The sequence below is a fragment of the Erythrolamprus reginae genome, chromosome 8 (genome assembly GCF_031021105.1).
Source record: "Erythrolamprus reginae isolate rEryReg1 chromosome 8, rEryReg1.hap1, whole genome shotgun sequence".
In the NCBI taxonomy this organism is placed as follows: Eukaryota; Metazoa; Chordata; class Lepidosauria; order Squamata; family Dipsadidae; genus Erythrolamprus; species Erythrolamprus reginae.
The window spans coordinates 23,498,924-23,516,086 of NC_091957.1; the positions used below are offsets into that span (position 1 = coordinate 23,498,924).

The following is a 17,163-nucleotide window of genomic DNA, read 5'->3' on the forward strand; positions in this document are numbered from 1 at the left end:
ATAGGTTTGCTACGTATGTATGCATGTATTAATTAATTAATTGGCTTTATAGGCCTCCCAACTCCTGGAGGACTCTGGGCGGTTTACAACCAAATACACTGCTCAAAAAAAATAAAGGGAACACTTAATAATAATAATAATTTATTATTAGATTTGTATGCCACCCCTCTCTGAAGATTTGGAGCGGCTCACAACAATAATAAACAATGTAACAAATCCAATACTTAAAAAGACATTTAAAAACCCACATCATTAAAATATCCATACAACTCAATCATACCATACATAAATGATATTAGCCTAGGGATAACTCAGTTACCCCATGCCTGGAGACATAGGTGGGTTTTCAGCAATTTACGAAAGGCAAGGAGGGTGGGGGCGATTCTAATCTCCAGGGGGAGTTGATTCCAGAGGGCCGGGGCCACCACAGAGAAGGCTCTTCCCCTGGGGCCCGCCAGACGACATTGTTTAGTCGACGGGACGCAGAGATCAGCCACTGGGATTCGTGCGGCAGAAGGCGGTCCCAAAGGTATTCTGGTCCGATGCCATGTAGGACTTTATAGGTCATGACCAACACTTTGAATTGTGACTGGAAACTAATCGGCAGCCAGTGCAGGCTGCGGAGTGTTGACGAGATGTGGGCAAACCTAGGAAGACCCACAATTGCTCTCGCGGCCGCATTCTGCACAATCTGAAGTTTCCGAACACCCTTCAGAGAGAGCGTTGTAGTAGTCGAACCTCGAGGTGATGAGGGCATGAGTGACTGTGAGCAATGACTCCCTGTCCAAATAGGGTCGCATAGGTTAAACAACACAATATAACTCCAAATACACACACACACATACACACACACTGCTCAAAAAAATAAAGGACACACCCTAGATCTGAACGAATGAAATATTCTCATTGAATACTTTGTTCTGTACAAAGTTGAATATGCTGACAACATGTGAAATTGACTGTCAATCAGTGTTGCTTCCTAAGTGGACAATTTGATTTCACAGAAGTTTGATTTACTTGTTATGTTGTGTTCTTTGAGTGTTCCCTTTATTTTTTTGAGCAGTATACAATGATATAAATACCCCTTAAATATACAATATAAGAACCCCTAAAAACAGTACAATATAAAACCCCTTAAAATCAGCACAAACAATTTAAAACTTGTTTTAAATTCTGGAATAAGCTCACCCCGGAAGTTCACACTGCCCCCACCTTCCTCGCCTTTCATAAGACATGCCCCCCTTTTCTTTGACCATTCAATGTTATGTATGTATGTGATTCAGTAGACTGACTGTTTTTTAACATAATGGGATTTTAGCTTACTGTTTTAACTATTAGATTTGTATTCATATTGTTTTGTATTGTATGTTGTGAGCCGCCCCGGGCCCTCAGAGAGAGGCAGCATACAAGTCTAATAAATATAATATATAATATAATATATAAAACCCACAATGAACACTCACAACAGCTAAAAACCAAACTTTCCTGGTCTGATCCCTGATGGGATACCATCCGATCAACGGCTTGCCGGAAAAGCCAGATCTTTAACGGCTTTGCAGAAGGCTAGTAGGGTGGAAGCAGTCCGTATCTCTGGGGTATGTCCCAGGTCTCTTTTATTAAGCAGGTCCTTAGAAAGAAACCTATCAAATCACATCATCTGGGCTGCAGAACAGCATACCTGACAAGATCAGGATGATCTCAAAATGTATGCTTATGGTCTTGACATTCTGTCATATTTTTGTTGTTTAAAGTATAAAATATTTGAAATATTTGAAAAAATATTTTAATTTTTTTTAAAAAAATAATAATCATAAAAATAATTATTTTTATAAATAATTAAAAATAATTTTTAAAAAACCTGAATGACAAAGAAAAAAGAAAGAAAAGATCAGGATGTCCTCAACCCTACCCGGCTCTAAATTACAAATACACACAGCATGAGTATTTTCACTACGGTTTATTTTATGTGGTTCACGTTTTTAGATTAACAGAGTTGGAAGGGACCCTGTGGGTCATCTAGTCCAACTTTGCCTACCCTTGCCCTACACCATTTCTGACAGATGGCAGTCCAATCTCTTCTTGAAAGAAACCATTTCTTTGAAAGATTCTTGAAAGATGATGGTCACTGCCCGGAATTTCATGGCACGTGGGCGATACCGACTACTAAATCCTGAAAACTGAAGTAGGATTCTCAGAAGCGGCCACAGACAAAATAGTGATATCTACCATCACTAGCAATACTTAAAAAAAAAAAAGATGAATGACTTTAGTTTGCATGCAGCACTACATGAAGAAGGTTGCATTAAAGAAGACCCATTCTCTTCATGAAGGATAATAATATGATGTCCTGGTTGAAAGTCCGCAGTTTCGGTTGCCAGAATAAATTGAAAGATTAAGGCTTTTTTTCTTCTTTCTTTTTTTTTTCAAATGTCTTTTATCCTACCAGTAGGTTTTGTAATTTAAGGTTTAATGCACTCTTCAGTGGCAACCTTCAAACTGTTCTTGGGAGCACTGAAAATAGCACAGGGTTTTATCTAAAAAAAGGCTAATGCAGGAGAGAAAGGGAGAGAAAGACAATCCATATTGATTACTGTATTTTTCGGAGTATAAGATGCACCTTCTCTCTCCCCCCCCCCCCAAGAGAGTGGAAATGTCAGTGTGCCTTATACACTAAATACTGCCATTTTTGCTGTAGCGAAGCCTCGCCCCTGCGTCCCATTTTTCAACGGAGGGTCTGGGAAACCTGCAGAGAGCTCCTGGGGGATGGGGGATAGCAAAAACAGCCCAGACCATTTTTTGCCCATTTTTTCACAAAAATGGGGTGGAGAAAGGGTCAGGGGAGCCTGAAGAGAGCTCCTGGGGAGTGGGGGAAGGCAAAAATGCCTCCATTTTGTGAAAAAATGGGCCAAAACCAGCTCATTTTTTCACAAAAACACAGCTGCTTTTGCCTTCTAACTGACTGGAGAAGGAATTCTGAGAGTTGAGGTCCACAAGTCTTAAAGCTGTCAAGTCTGAAGTTTGTAAAAAGTGTACATGGTTGTAAACAGTATTCTGCTACATTGGTATTTTATTAAATAATATATTACTATATCATTTTTCCTTGTTTTCCACCTCTAAAATCTAGGTGAGTCTTATACTCCAAAAAACCTATTCTATTCTATTCTTCTACCCTACATTCTATTCTATTATTCCATTCCATTCTATTTTATATTTTATTCTATTCTATTCTTCTCTATTCTATTATTCTATTCTATTATTCTATAATAGAATAGTAAAATAGAATAGAGAATATAATAGAATAGTACAGTATAGTATACAATAGAGAATGGAATATAAAATATATAGAATAGATTATAGAATATAGAATAGAATAATAGAATAGAATAGAGAAGAATAGAATAGAGAATACAATAGTACAGTATAGAAGAGAGAATACAATAATAGAATAGAATATAGAATAGCTTAATAGAATAGAATAGAGAAGAATAGAATAGAATATTCTATTCTATATCTATATTCTATTTCTATATTCTCTCCTCTCCTCTCCTCTTTCTATTCTTCTATTCTAAATGGCATGAACAACGCCTACTATTAATTACTATTTCTCATTCGGTTCCTCATTCTCTTGACTGTTGAAATTCGATAGGGGGGGAAAAACCAACCACCCCTATTTAAAGTATTTTATTTCAGGTGCATTTCCCAGACTTGAGAGAGGAAAGTATCAAATAAAAAAATCTTTCCTAAAGCACACAAGCTTTTAAAGTGGGGGTGGGGGTAGGGGAAACTGAACACGTGTTATACAGGTAGTCCTCAACTTACAAAAGTTTATTTTGTGACCATTCAAAGCTGTGAGGGCGCTGAAGAAAGTGACTTTGTGACCGTTGCAGCATCCCCCACGGTCACCCCTGAAAGTAAGACATAGGAGAGGTTTCGTAGAATTGCCTAATATAAGGCATCCCCCTAAAGTAAGATGTAGGAGACATTTTGTTTCGCAGCATTCCCGAACAGAACACAGAGTTGGCCTTCTCCGGGTCCCGTCGACGAAACAATGTCGTCTGGCGGGACCCAGGGGAAGAGCCTTCTCTGTGGCAGCCCCGACCCTCTGGAATCAACTCCCCCTGGAGATTAGGATTGCCCCCAACCTCCTTGCCTTTCGCAAACTCCTTAAAACCCACCTCTGATTCCCCTGGGCCGTTTCCATTTTATGTATGGTTTGTATGAGATGTATGTTTTTATATTAAGGGTTTTAAATTGTTTTAATAATTGGATTTGTACTGTTTTGTTGTTGTGAGCCACTCCGAGTCTGCGGAGAGGGGCAGCATACAAATCTAATTAAATAAATAAATAAATATAACATATATTTGAAGAAAGTATAATTGTTGTACATGGAAGTAATGGTACGGTAGTAATAAGAAATTATTGATAGGATTCACAGTTTTTCTAGTTATGCTGGTTTGTGATGACAACTACTGTATAGTATATAATAAATGTTCTTTTTTTTTGTTCAGCAATAAATGTGAATTCTTCTTCATTGAAAAAAAAAATAAGACATCCCCTGAAAATAAGCTGTAGCACATCTTTGGGAGCAAAAATTAATATAAGACGCTGTTTTATTTTCGGGGGGAAAGGGTATAGAGCTGTGATGGCGAACCCATGGTATGTGTGCCCAAAATGGCACGCAAAGTCATATCGCTCAGCCTTGCCTGTTTGTCTTCCCGGTTTCTGGCACGCCTACGCACGTGATGATCAGCTGTCCTTTATGTGTTGTGGCAGTGCTAAAAACCGGTGTGCCCATGTGCGCCAGCCAGCTGGTTTTCAATTGCCCATGCGCGCTAGCACCCAGAGGTTTGGCATCTCTGGAGCGCAAAATCCCTCTGCACGTATGGCAGTGCCAAAAACCGGTCTCCGCTGATTGTCGGCGCACACACGCGCTAGAGCCCAGAAGCTCAGTTTTTCCAGAACGTGGTCCCAACGAGCGCGCATGCATGCACATAGCTCCCCTCAAGTTGCAAATCACTGTCTTGCACAGATATAAGGTTATGTTTTTCTTTTCCTTTCTTTATGCAAAGCTATATAAAAGGTTCTCTGCAAGCCTCAGGGGAGCAGAGTTAAGCATTAGCCTTGCTATAAATTTGCAATGGCAGCGTGTACATTTAAGAAGGAGGACGCTCAAGGTTTCCCTTCTGAAAGTGCAAGTTTCTCACGCCCAAAACAAAAGTGTCCCCCAGCCGCATTCCTGCTGTGTTGAGCATCACAGACTGTAAAAAAATGCAAAAGCCAAGAGGGGAAGAAGAAGCCTCATTGTTACGCGAGCAATCACGTAAAAGACGGGGCACCTATTTATAAAAGGAAACAACAATCCCTTAGTGGAAATTTAACATAGAAACATAGAAGATTGACGGCAGAAAAAGACCTCATGGTCCATCTAGTCTGCCCTTATGCTATTCCCTGTATTTTGTCTGAGGATGGATATATATTCTATTGAGGCTTGATTTCCTGGCTCCAATCCTTCCCCGCAGGGAGGCAGAACTGACTAGGTGGTTCCGCCCCAGACGCCTGAAGGACCCAGAGGGCTTTCAGAGGGTGCTTGGGGTTATTCCAGATGCACTCATTCACAGTTCGGCAGAGTCTCTTGCTGAGGCCTGGAACAAGGCTGCAGCGGAGGCTCTTGACCGGATTGCGCTGTTGCGACCTCTCCACGGCACTAGACCCCGTAGAGCTCCATGGTTCAACGAGGAGCTCCGGGAGTTGAAACGCCAGAAGAGACGTCTAGAGAAGCGATGGAAAAAGAGTAAATCCAAATCTGATCGAACACTTGTAAGAGCTCATATTAAAACGTACAAAGTGGCGCTCAAGGCAGAAAGATGCGCGTATCATGCTGCCTTGATTGCATCAGCGGAATCTCGCCTGGCTGCTCTGTTTAGGATGACCCGCTCCCTTCTTAATCAGGGGGGAGTTGGGGAGCCCTTGCAGAGTAGTGCCGAGGATTTTAACACGTTTTTCGCTGATAAAGTCGCTCGGATCCGAGCGGACCTCGACTCTGATTGGATAGCAGAGTCGACTGACAACGAGTCAGTCGAGGTGACTGGGGCCCGTACTTGTCCATCTGTCTGGGAAGAGTTTGATCTGGTGACACTTGATGAAGTGGACAAGGCCATTGGAGCTGTGAGTTCCGCCACCTGTTTACTGGATCTGTGTCCCTCCTGGCTGGTTTCGGCCAGCAGGGAGGTGACACAGAGCTGGGTCCAGGAGATTGTCAACGATTCTTTGGGGAGGGGGTCCTTCCCGGTTCCCTACAAGGAGGCACTTGTGCGCCCCCTTCTCAAGAAGCCCTCCCTGGACCCAGCCATTCTTAACAACTATCATCCAGTCTCCAACCTTCCCTTTATGGGGAAGGTTGTTGAGAAGGTGGTGGCGCTACAGCTCCAGCGGTCCTTGGAAGAAGACAATTTTTATCTCGGCCCTCAACAGTCAGGAAACTGCTTTGTTCGCGTTGATGGATGAACTGTGGAGGGCCCGAGACAGGGGTTTATCCTCTGTGCTGGTGCTTCTCGACCTCAGCGGCTTTCGATACCATCGACCATGGTATCCTTCTGCACTGGCTGGAGGGGTTGGGAGTGGGAGGCACTGTCCTTCCGTGGTTCTCCTTCTACCTCTCCGGTCGGTCACAGTCAGTGTTAGTGGGGGGTCAGAGGTTGACCTCTAGGCTTCTCCCTTGTGCGGTGCCTCAGGGGTCCTCTCCCCCCTGCTATTTAATATCTACATGAAACCGCTGGGCGAGATCACCCAAGGGCATGGAGTGAGGTATCATCAGTATGCTGATGATACCCAGTTGTACATCTCCACCCCATGTCCAGTCAACAAAGCAGTGGATGTGATGTGCCGGTGCCTGGGGGCTGTTGGGGTCTGGATGGGTGTCAACAGAGCCAAACGCAACCCTGATAAGACGGAGTGGCTGTGGGTTTTGCCTCCCAAAGACAAATCCATCTGTCCGTCCATTACCCTGGGGAGGGGAGCAATTATTGGCCCCCTCAGAGATGGTCTGCAACTTGGGCATCCTCCTCAATCCACAGCTTACATTAGAGAACCATCTTTCAGCTGTGGCGAGGAGGGCGTTTGCCCAGGTTCGCCTGGTGCACCAGTTGCGGCCCTATCTGGACCGGGAGTCACTGCTCACAGTCACTCATGCCCTCATCACCTCGAGGTTCGACTACTGTAACACCCTCTACATGGGGCTACCTTTGAAAAGTGTTCGGAAACTTCAGATCGTGCAGAATGCAGCTGCGAGAGCAATCATGGGCTTCCCTAGGTATGCCCATGTTACACCAACACTCCGCAGTCTGCATTGGTTGCCGATCGGTTTCCGGTCACAATTCAAAGTGTTGGTTATGACCTATAAAACCCTTCATGGCATCGGACCAGACTATCTCTGGGACCACCTTCTGCCACAGAAATCCAAGCGACCAGTTAGGTCCCACAGAGTTGGCCTTCTCCGGGTCCCGTCAACTAAACAATGTTGTCTGGCGAGACACAGGGGAAGAGCCTTCTCTGTGGCGGCCTCGACCCTCTGGAACCAGCTCCGCCCGGAGATTAGGATTGCCCCTACCCTCCTTGTCTTTCATAAAGTCCTTAAAACCCACCTCTGCCGTCCGGCATGGGGGAATTGAGACATCTCCCCCAGGCCTATATAGCTTATGCATGGTATGTTTGTGTGTATTAATAATACTGTAATAATAATAATAATAATAATAATAATAATAATAATAAATGTTTATCCCAAGCATGTTTAAATTCAGTTACTGTGGATTTCCCAACCACGTCTGCTGGAAATTTGTTCCAAGCATCTACTACTCTTTCAGTCAAATAATATTTCCTCATGTTGCTTCTGATCCTTCCCCCAACTAACCTCAGATTGTGCCCTCTTGTTCTTGTGTTCACTCTATTAAAAACACTTCCCTCCTGAACCTTATTTAACTCTTTAACGAATTTAAGATCCATCCTAAGACAAAGGTCACAAACTGCACCTCAACGGTACCTGCAATCCCAACATAGATGGTTTGGAACAAGGGTGAAATAAATTCAAAACACCAGCAAAGAATCAATCAATCATTTAGAAGGGGCCTTAGCTCCGTCTGTTATCCAATCAGGACTGAGTCTGCAAAAGCGATGCCATGCCTCCTCCTCCTGAGTCTTTTTGACGAGAAAGAGATGGCGCAGACTTGCATATTGTTCCATGGCGTGCATTGCGAGCCAGGACCTGACGCCAAACTGGATGGGGCAGGATGCTGTCCCCACGTTCACAAGGAGGAGTGTATCAGGTAAGACCAGTAGTGGGCTGCAGCTGATATGGTCATGTGCAAAACCCAGTTGGAAAAATGGAGATGTGCATGCATCGCCACATCCCCGGCACATGCCCCGGTCAAATGATGGGCTACAAAAATAGTGGAAGGTCTTAAGCATAAAACTTATCAGGAAAGACTGAATGAACTAAATCTGTATAGTCTGGAGGACAGAAGGGAAAGGGGGAACGTGATCAAAACATCTAAATATGTTAAAGAGTTAAATGAGGTTCAGGAGGGAAGTGTTTTTAATAGGAAAGTGAACACAAGAACAAGGGGACACAATCTGAGGTGAGGTGGGGGAAAGATAAGAAGCAACTTGAGAAAATATTATTTTACTGAAAGCGTAGTAGAGGCTTCAAACAAACTTCCACAGACGTGGTTGGTAAATCCACAGTAACAGAAATTAAAGATGCCTGGGATAAACACATAACCATCCTAAGATAAAATACAGGAAATAGAGGTATAAGGCAGACTAGATGAACCACGAGATCTTTTTCTGCCGTCAATCTTCTATGTTTCTATGCAAGATTCAGCTTCTGGGCATACACAGGAAGCGAAATCTCATGCAAGGAGGCTCACATGCCTGAGATTTTGTCGGGTTTTTTGCTTCTGCGCATGTGCAGAAGCAAAAAAATGCCCAAAAAATTGTGAAATGTCCCACGCGAGAACATTCTTGTGCAAGATTCAGCTTCTGTGCATGCACAGGAAGCCAAATGTCACCTGGAGGCATGCACGCAAGGCCACCACCAAGAGCGCATGTGACGGACAGCCCTTTACTGGGTAAGACCAGCGCCCCTTCTCCATACTAGTGGAGACAGCATCCATGAGGGACATACCAAAGCGGGCACGTCCTGGTCCTGGATCCCCCTTGCAAGAATGGACACTCTGCCAGTGCCCTGCCCACGAAAGGACGAAGGGCTGTAGTAGAGCCAAACAATTTGGGGCTGAAGCTCATTGCCGCTTGCTTGTAGCTACAAGAGGCATCTAGAAACTACTGAACAGCCGCAAAGTGAGCCACGTTAAGAGTGGTGTTAAGAGTGGTGTCAGCTGAACTCCAGAGAATTGAAAGAACAGTTAGAGCAGGGGTAGGCAAAGTTGGCTCTTCTATGACTTGTGGATTTCAACTCCCAGAATTCCTGATCCAATCCTGCTAGCTCAGGAATTCTGGGAGTTGAAGTCCACATGTCATAGAAGAGCCAACTTTGCCTACCCCTGGGTTATTATAGGAATGCTCCTTTTTGTAGGGCACGGAATTCAGCCCACTGCTTCATCCCTGGTTCCCGATGAAATGAAATGATCCATATGAGAGAATCTTGAATATGGGGCTTTGGGGCTCTGACTTGAGCACTGACGATGTGACCTAGTTTAGGCGATGGAACGTCTGCAAGAAAATCACCAAGCTTTTTCCCCAAACGACATAACTCTGCTAAGCAAATAATTTCCTCACCACTGTCAAAACTATTCACCAAGGCTGCATTACTATTAATCTTCTCCTCTTTCCTATCTCCTCCCACTGTGACTTTGTTGCTTGTATCCTTAACATTTTTATTAATATTGTTACTTCATTCCTTATTTGACCCCTATGACAATCATTAAGCATTGTACCTCATGATTCTTGACAAATGTATCTTTTTCTTTTATGTACACTGAGAGCATCTGCACCAAAGACAAATTCCTTGTGTGTCCAATCACACCTGGCCAATAAAGAATTCTATTCTATTCTATTTTCCATCTATTATTTCTCATCTTGCCTTCTGGTTGACCCCCTCTTCTTTCTGGCAGCCCCTCAAGTACTAGAATGCTGCTTTCATGTCACCCCTGGTCCTTCTTTTCAAACAAGGAAACCCAACTTGGTTAAAGCTAGTGGCCACGCAATGATCTCCTCTAGTTAATCCCAAAGATTAAAACATATAATCTCCTCTCCCGTTTTAAGTCAGCAATTCACTACAGTATAGCTGTTCTGAAGAAAAAATATCTGTAAACAAACATTTGACTATCTTGGGGATCATCCTGCATAAAAGTTCCTTTAAAAAAGAAGTCCCAAAGGGAATGTTTCTGAGGATCAGGGCTGCTCCTAAAATCAATGCATTGATCCAGAAGACTAATCTATAGAAGGATGTGAATTATTCAAGTGCCACTAAATGGTGGATAGGCAGAAGATGGAGGATGTGATTAAATTACTGTTCATATCTTGCCTCTATTTTTTTTTTCAAGACAGACTTGCATCTAGAGACTGCAAATCATTATTGTACTTATGGGCCGAAGGCTAGTGTATATTCCCAGATTTATTTGCAAAAACTGCTAAGCTTTTTTTTTTAATTTAAAAAAATATATCTTCTTAGCCTGCCTTCTGCATTCATACTTACATTAGGCCATAATTCAAAGTTGATAAAGTGCTGAGAGGCATCACCTAACATCCCTTTTGGCATTCGGGATTCCTTCCATAGTTGCAGATGCAAAATTATAGCAGCAATGGGAGGAAACAAAGAGATTTTTCTGGTTTCCAGTTATTTCTTCTTTAATAAATCAAAGTTATTCCTGTAGCAGGAAAAAAAAAAGCGCTGTTCCGGTATAAGGCTGCTCAGCCATTCAAAGTTTACCTCAGCAATTTGTGTCCTCTCAATATCTCACACTAAGGTGCAAGTATTCTTCCAGAATTTAGCCTCTGCCTTTATTGCATCCCTAACCTTTAAAAGGACAAACTTAAAAAAAAAAAAAAGGGGGGGGGGGAGTGAAGACTTCAAATATGTTTTGGCAAGGGGAAACCAAACAGCACTACTTTTTTCTCCATTAAAATACAAATAGTTTTAAGATAGCAAGCTTTGCTGTGCCTGCAAGGCACAGGAATTTTCACGGAAGATTAATTCTACATGAAAACTCTTTTATCTATCGCTTACTTTTTTAAAGTGCCAAAGGGTTTATTTTGGCTCTCATTATCCAGTGCTAACACTCTGGAACTCTGCAAGGAAACTGAAGAAAATGAAGCAGGAAATCGACACCTTCCCAGGTAATGGGGGAGGCTGGGCCCTCCAACTGTGAAGCAAAATTTCAGTCTACTGCGCTTTCCTTGTGCCAGCTGGAAGAATCAACCCAGAATGAATTTGTCCTTTTGAAGAAATAAATAAATAAAAGGCACTAACACAGCATTTAAGCCGTCTCAAGTGGCCCTTGTTTTCTGGTTTCCACATCTAATAGAAATAACAACCCTGAGGTGTTTCTGCAATGCGTAGCCTTCCCTACCTCAAGGCCGAGAAATGCCTCTCCACAAAGGGGTTTCACAGGCCCATCCCCTTGATTTGAGGTCCCAGGGTTGGCAATCAGAAAAAAAAACCCATTCCACCAGCAAATGCACAAACCCTGCCACTCTTTCTGTAATCTGTCTGTCTGTGAGTATGTGAGAGAGAGAGAAAGAGAAAGAAAGAGAAAAAGAGAGAGAAAGGGAGAGAGGAAGAGAGACACAGACAGAGAAAGAGAAAAGAGAAAGAAAGGGAGAGAGGCAGAGAAAGAGAAAAGAGAAAAAATAAAAAGAGAGATAAAAAGAGATAGTGAGACAGAAAGAGAAAGAAAAAGAAAAAGACAGAGAAAAAGAGAAAGGGGGAGAGGCACACCAAGAGAAGGAGAAAGAAAGAGAAAAAGAGAAAGAGAAAAAAGAGAAAGAGACAGAGGAAGAGGAAGAGAGACAGAAAGAAAAAATAGAGAAAAAGATAGAGAAAAGGAGAGAGAAAGGGAGAGAGGCATAGACACTCAGAGAGGAGAAAGAAAGAGAAAGAGAAAGGGAGAAAGAGAGAAAGAAAAAAAGAAAGAGACAGAGAGGCAGAGAGACCTAAACACAGGCATTACTGTATATCTTTATTGCCCCAAGAAGCAGATTCATCACACTTAAAGTTTACCTTTCCTTACCACAAATAACAAACTTGAACTTCCGTATCTCAAATAGGATGACAACAAACAGCCTTCCTTTGAATATAAATAACTAGTGCTGAAAGAAGAGGATGAGGGATGAGGAAGGCTTTACTTAAAAACAACAACAAAGTTTGCCTTAGTTAGTATGTCTGCTGCAGGTTCCTCCACCCACCACCAAAAAATTATACCCCACAAATCATAGACCAGAATGACTGTTCTTATAAAAGACAGAAAATGGTGGTTGCTATAGGTAAAATTATTGGGGGGGGGGGGTGTTGATAGTGTTTAAAAGACTAGGGTTGTGTGTGTGTGTGTATTTGTAAAGGGGAATGAAAGGAAGATTCTTAAATCTCAGAAAATATCCTATTGTGTTATCTATCATGCATCCTGTCTGTTACAAATCACACAGTGCAAAGTGAGGAGGGGGGATGCAAACTACATTAAAAAAGGGAAGATCTGTCCTTGTGTTGGGGTTATGGACTGGAAAAGAGAGAAGGGGAAGTAATGAAGAAATTAAATGCCCCCGTGTGTGATTAGCAGGTAATGAGGAAGAAGGAAAAATTATCTCACAACAGAATATTATGCACACAATTACCCCTGAATTCAATGGGGCTTAGTCCCAACTGAATACAATCCAAACACAAGGAGGGAGGGAGACAGACAGACAGACAGACAGACAGACAGACAGACAGACAGACAGACAGACAGACCACCATGAATAGGAAGGCAAAAGTTGTGCTGTGCGTTTTTAAAAATGTCCTTGTTCTGGCTGAAATGCCTTCAGAGGTTATTAAATCGTGCATTAATGTATTGCTGCATTTATAGTACACTACGGTTACATTAGAATGCATATTAAAATATTCTGTGGCAAGTACAATGTACATATTACTAACCACTAGAATATCATGCCTGATCTTGCTGCAAATTCTTTCACCAGCCCCTTTTAAAGCTATGCCACTTGCATCTTCTGTTGTTTTAGCGTGAAATCTTATAAGCTGCAGAGAACTATTAAGGACAGTTTTTCAATCTCCCCCTGCATGCAGAATATATCAAAACATCATGTGCATCTTCTGCCTGGATGGTTCTGTCAAATCAAATTCCAAATGTTGTGCGTGTGTGGGTACGTAATACACACGCAACACTGCATCGGTGAAGGCTAGGCTGCACATCAACAAAATGCAAAATGGTGACTCTCCCCTTGGATGGCAATGTTGTGAAATCTATCGCAAAGCCCTCATGGCTTCTCTTTTGAATTGCAATCCTATGCATATGTAACACAACACTGATGCCAACCGCATGCACATTTAACACAATGCTGTGAAGGCTCTTCCTAATGGCAGCCCTGCTCATTCTCTTTCTTTCTTTCTTTCTTTCTTTCTCTCTCTCTCTAATATGACTTACAGATTGTACATAGGTAACACAACGACTGACCTCCTCTGATGGCAATCACATGCACAGATAACACAATGCTGTGAAGGCTCTTCCTAATGGCAGTACTGTACTGTTCTTTCTTTTCTTTTTCTCTCTCTCTCTAACAAATCCCTACGACTTCTCTTACAGATTGTGCATAGGTAACACAATGACTGACCTCTCTTGGACAGTACGCACAGAATACTACATTGCACCTGCTCTTTTAAATTATGGAAACACAACATTGTGCCTTTTCTTTTCCACAGCAACTTTCTCTCTTTATCATATCTAGGTATATATCACAAATTATCCTGACTTAATCTGTCGGATTTTGCATAGGCAGCACAATACTTGGCCTCCTCTCTCAGGGTGTGCATACCAGTCAACATACCACTTGGCCTTCTCTCCCACATTGTGTATATGTATCACAACACAGAGCATTATCTCTCTGATGGTGTAGATAAAACACAAGACACCTCTTCGCCTAGAAGTGCAATCCTGTGCAGAGAACACAAGCTGGGGACTCTCTCTCTCTCTCTCCCTATCCATCCATCCATGTAAATATCACACATTGGGGTGAAATTCTTCGGATGGCAAACCCTATGGGTATAAAAATCTTGCAGTCATTCCTTCAGATTGCAATCCAGTGCAGAGAGAACACTATCTATCTATCCTTCCATCATATCTATCTCATCCATCCATCCATCCCACTTTTCTCTTTAGATCCCTCTATAGAAAAACAACACAATTGGTGCATCTTTCAGACTGCAATCCTATGGAGATAGAACACTGCCTATCCACTTACGTATCTACCTACCCACTCCATTCGCCCACCCATTCCATGATCCACCCATTCCATCCTATGCATCCATCCTTTCATTTATTCCTCCCACCCATCCATTCACCCACCTATTCTATCCCATCCATCTATCCATCCCACCCACCCATTCTATCCATCTATTCCTTCCTTCCATCCATCCATCCATCCATCCATCCAATCCATCTATCCATTCCCCTTCCATCTCACCATCCATTATTTCCATTCATCCTATCCATCTACCCATTCCCCCATTCCTTCCATCCCACCCATCCATTTTATCATCCCTTCCTTCCTTCAATCCATCCTATCACATCCATCTATCCATTCCCCCATTCCTTCCTTCCCACCTATCCATTCTATCCATCCATCCATCTTATCCACCCACCCAATTCCATCCATCCATTCCCCCTTCCTTCCATCGCACCCACCCATTTTATCATCTATTACTTCCTTCCATCCATCCTATCCCATCCATCTATCCATTCCCTCCCATTCCTTCCATCCATTCTATCCATCCATCCATCCTATCCCAACAATTCCTTCCATCCCCCCCATCCATTCTATCCATCCATCCATCCTATCCTATCCACCCACCCAATCCCACCCATCTATCCATTCCTTTCATTCCCCCCCCATCCATTCTATCCATCTCCTTCCTTCCTTCCATCCACCTACCTACCCACCCATCTATCCAGGTCACTTTTCTCTCTCTCTCTCTCTCTCTCTCCCCCCCCCCCCGCAACCCCACCCTTGGGTGCATCTCCTTCAGGGAGGGGGGGCAACCCCGCGCTTACATCAGCCCCCCCCCTTCCTCTCTCTCGGGTTACAAGGAGAGACACAAGACACAACCTGACGAGCTGCAGCCTGCAGACCGACCGCTCCCCCCCCCCTTCTGCCCCACCTCTGCACCTGTCCACTCACCTCTCCATCCCCCACTTGGGCCTTCTCTCTATAGCCCACCTACCCAACCCCACCCCGTCCAGGCGCTTATATATAACTCGCCCCCCGCAGCATTTGCCTTACAAACACACCCCCCCCGGCCCGCGGGGACCCCCCGCCACTCCCAGTCAGGCGAGGCCGGGTCTCGTGACAGCCCCCCCCCTCACACACACCCTTCGCCTCACCTCGGGCAGCGCGGAGGCCACCGCAGAGCAGCGCCGCCAAGAGGCAGGCCGGGGCCAGCAGCCGCATCTCGGCGCCTCAAGGGGCCCGACGGCGCCCCCCCGGGCAGGAGGAAGGTTGCGGGGGTGGGAGGTGAGAAACGAGCGAGCGGGAGAGCGCCGAGACGGGCGGGCGGGCGACCCCCTTCGCTCCGGCGGCCGCCGCGTCCTTCCCCCGCCGGCCGACGAATTAAGATGGCGGCGCAGGCGCTCGCCTCTCCTCTCGCGCCCGTTGCTAGGCGAGGGCGGGAGGGACCAACGGGGAGCGCCGGGAGGGGGGACGAGGAGCATACCATCTGCACCGGGGAAGCGGGGGAGAAAGGAAAGGATGGATGGATGGATGGATGGATGGATGGATGGATGGATGGATGGATGGATGGATGGATGGATGGATGGATGGATGGATGGATGGATGGATGGATGGATGGATGGGAGAGAGGGAGTGGAGGAGTGGAGTTTATTGTTGTTGTTGTTGTTATTACTACTGTTATTTTTATTATTATTATTATTATTTAATTATTTAATTTTATTCTGGTTGTTACTACTACTACTACTACTACTACTATTATTACTACTACTACTATTATTATTATTATTATTATTATCATCATCATCCAACAGTACAACACAGCAAACAAGATCACTATGCTGGATTTCGTATTTCATCACCAGTCGGGCGCTTCCCAAGCACCTAGGACTACATGATGTAGCGATGAATGATGTGTGCCGATCCCAGTAAAGCGGCCTTCTGCAATTGACAGATGGAGACCTTGTCAATTTCGATGCTTTTCAAATGTCCGCTGAGATCCTTTGGTACCGCGCCCAGCGTGCCTAGAACCACTGGGACCACTTTCACTGGTTTATGCCGGAGTTGTTGAAGCTCGATTTTTAGATCTTCGTATTTTACCAATTTCTCTAACTGCTTCTCCTCAATTCTGCTGTCTCATTATTATTATTATTATTATTATTATTATTATTATTATTATTATTACTATTGTTATTTAATCTATTTATTGTATTTATATCCTGCTCAATCCAAAGCAAACTAACAAGTGGAATAAATACAATAGCATTAAAATACAATCAAAATTGCATAATAAAATCAGTAATACAGTGGTACCTTGAGATACGAGTTTAATTCGTTCCGGACCTGGGCTCTTAAGTCGAGCAGCTCTTATCTCGAACGACTTTTCCCCATAGGAATTAATGTAAATAATTTTAATTGGTTCCAGCCCTCAAAAAACTCAGAAAGTTAGTCTAAATTATGCAGAAAGACATGTTTTTAATGAAGAAATGTACATGTACATATAAATGAATAATGAAGTTTCTTTCACTTAACTTGTAAACTTTCTTAAACTTTTAAATTTACATATGTTCAACTTCTCTGCCACCCAATCCTGTAGGACAGAGGTCCCCAACCCTTTTTGTACCAGGGACCGGCTTTAAGCGATCAAGAGAGGAATGGGTGAATGAATGGACGGAGGGTGGGAAGGAAGGAAGGAAAGAGGGAAGGGACAGGAACAGAGGA

General features: G+C 43.6%; 1 protein-coding gene across 4 annotated transcripts in view; it reads right to left on the reverse strand.

Annotated features, from left to right (window-relative positions):
* The window catches only part of CLSTN1 (calsyntenin 1), a 62,656-nt gene extending 46,790 nt beyond the window's left edge, over window positions 1–15,866 (reverse strand). For 2 of the 4 annotated variants that reach the window (XM_070759266.1, XM_070759265.1), the window contains exon 1: window positions 15,600–15,757. In XM_070759266.1, the coding sequence (XP_070615367.1) occupies window positions 15,600–15,666 (67 nt within the window). In that variant the 5' untranslated portion in view covers window positions 15,667–15,757. Of the gene's footprint in view, window positions 1–15,599 lie in introns of all 4 variants that reach the window. The other 2 variants (XM_070759268.1, XM_070759267.1) reach the window with 2 other exon arrangements.
* Between the last annotated feature and the right edge of the window lie 1,297 nt (window positions 15,867–17,163).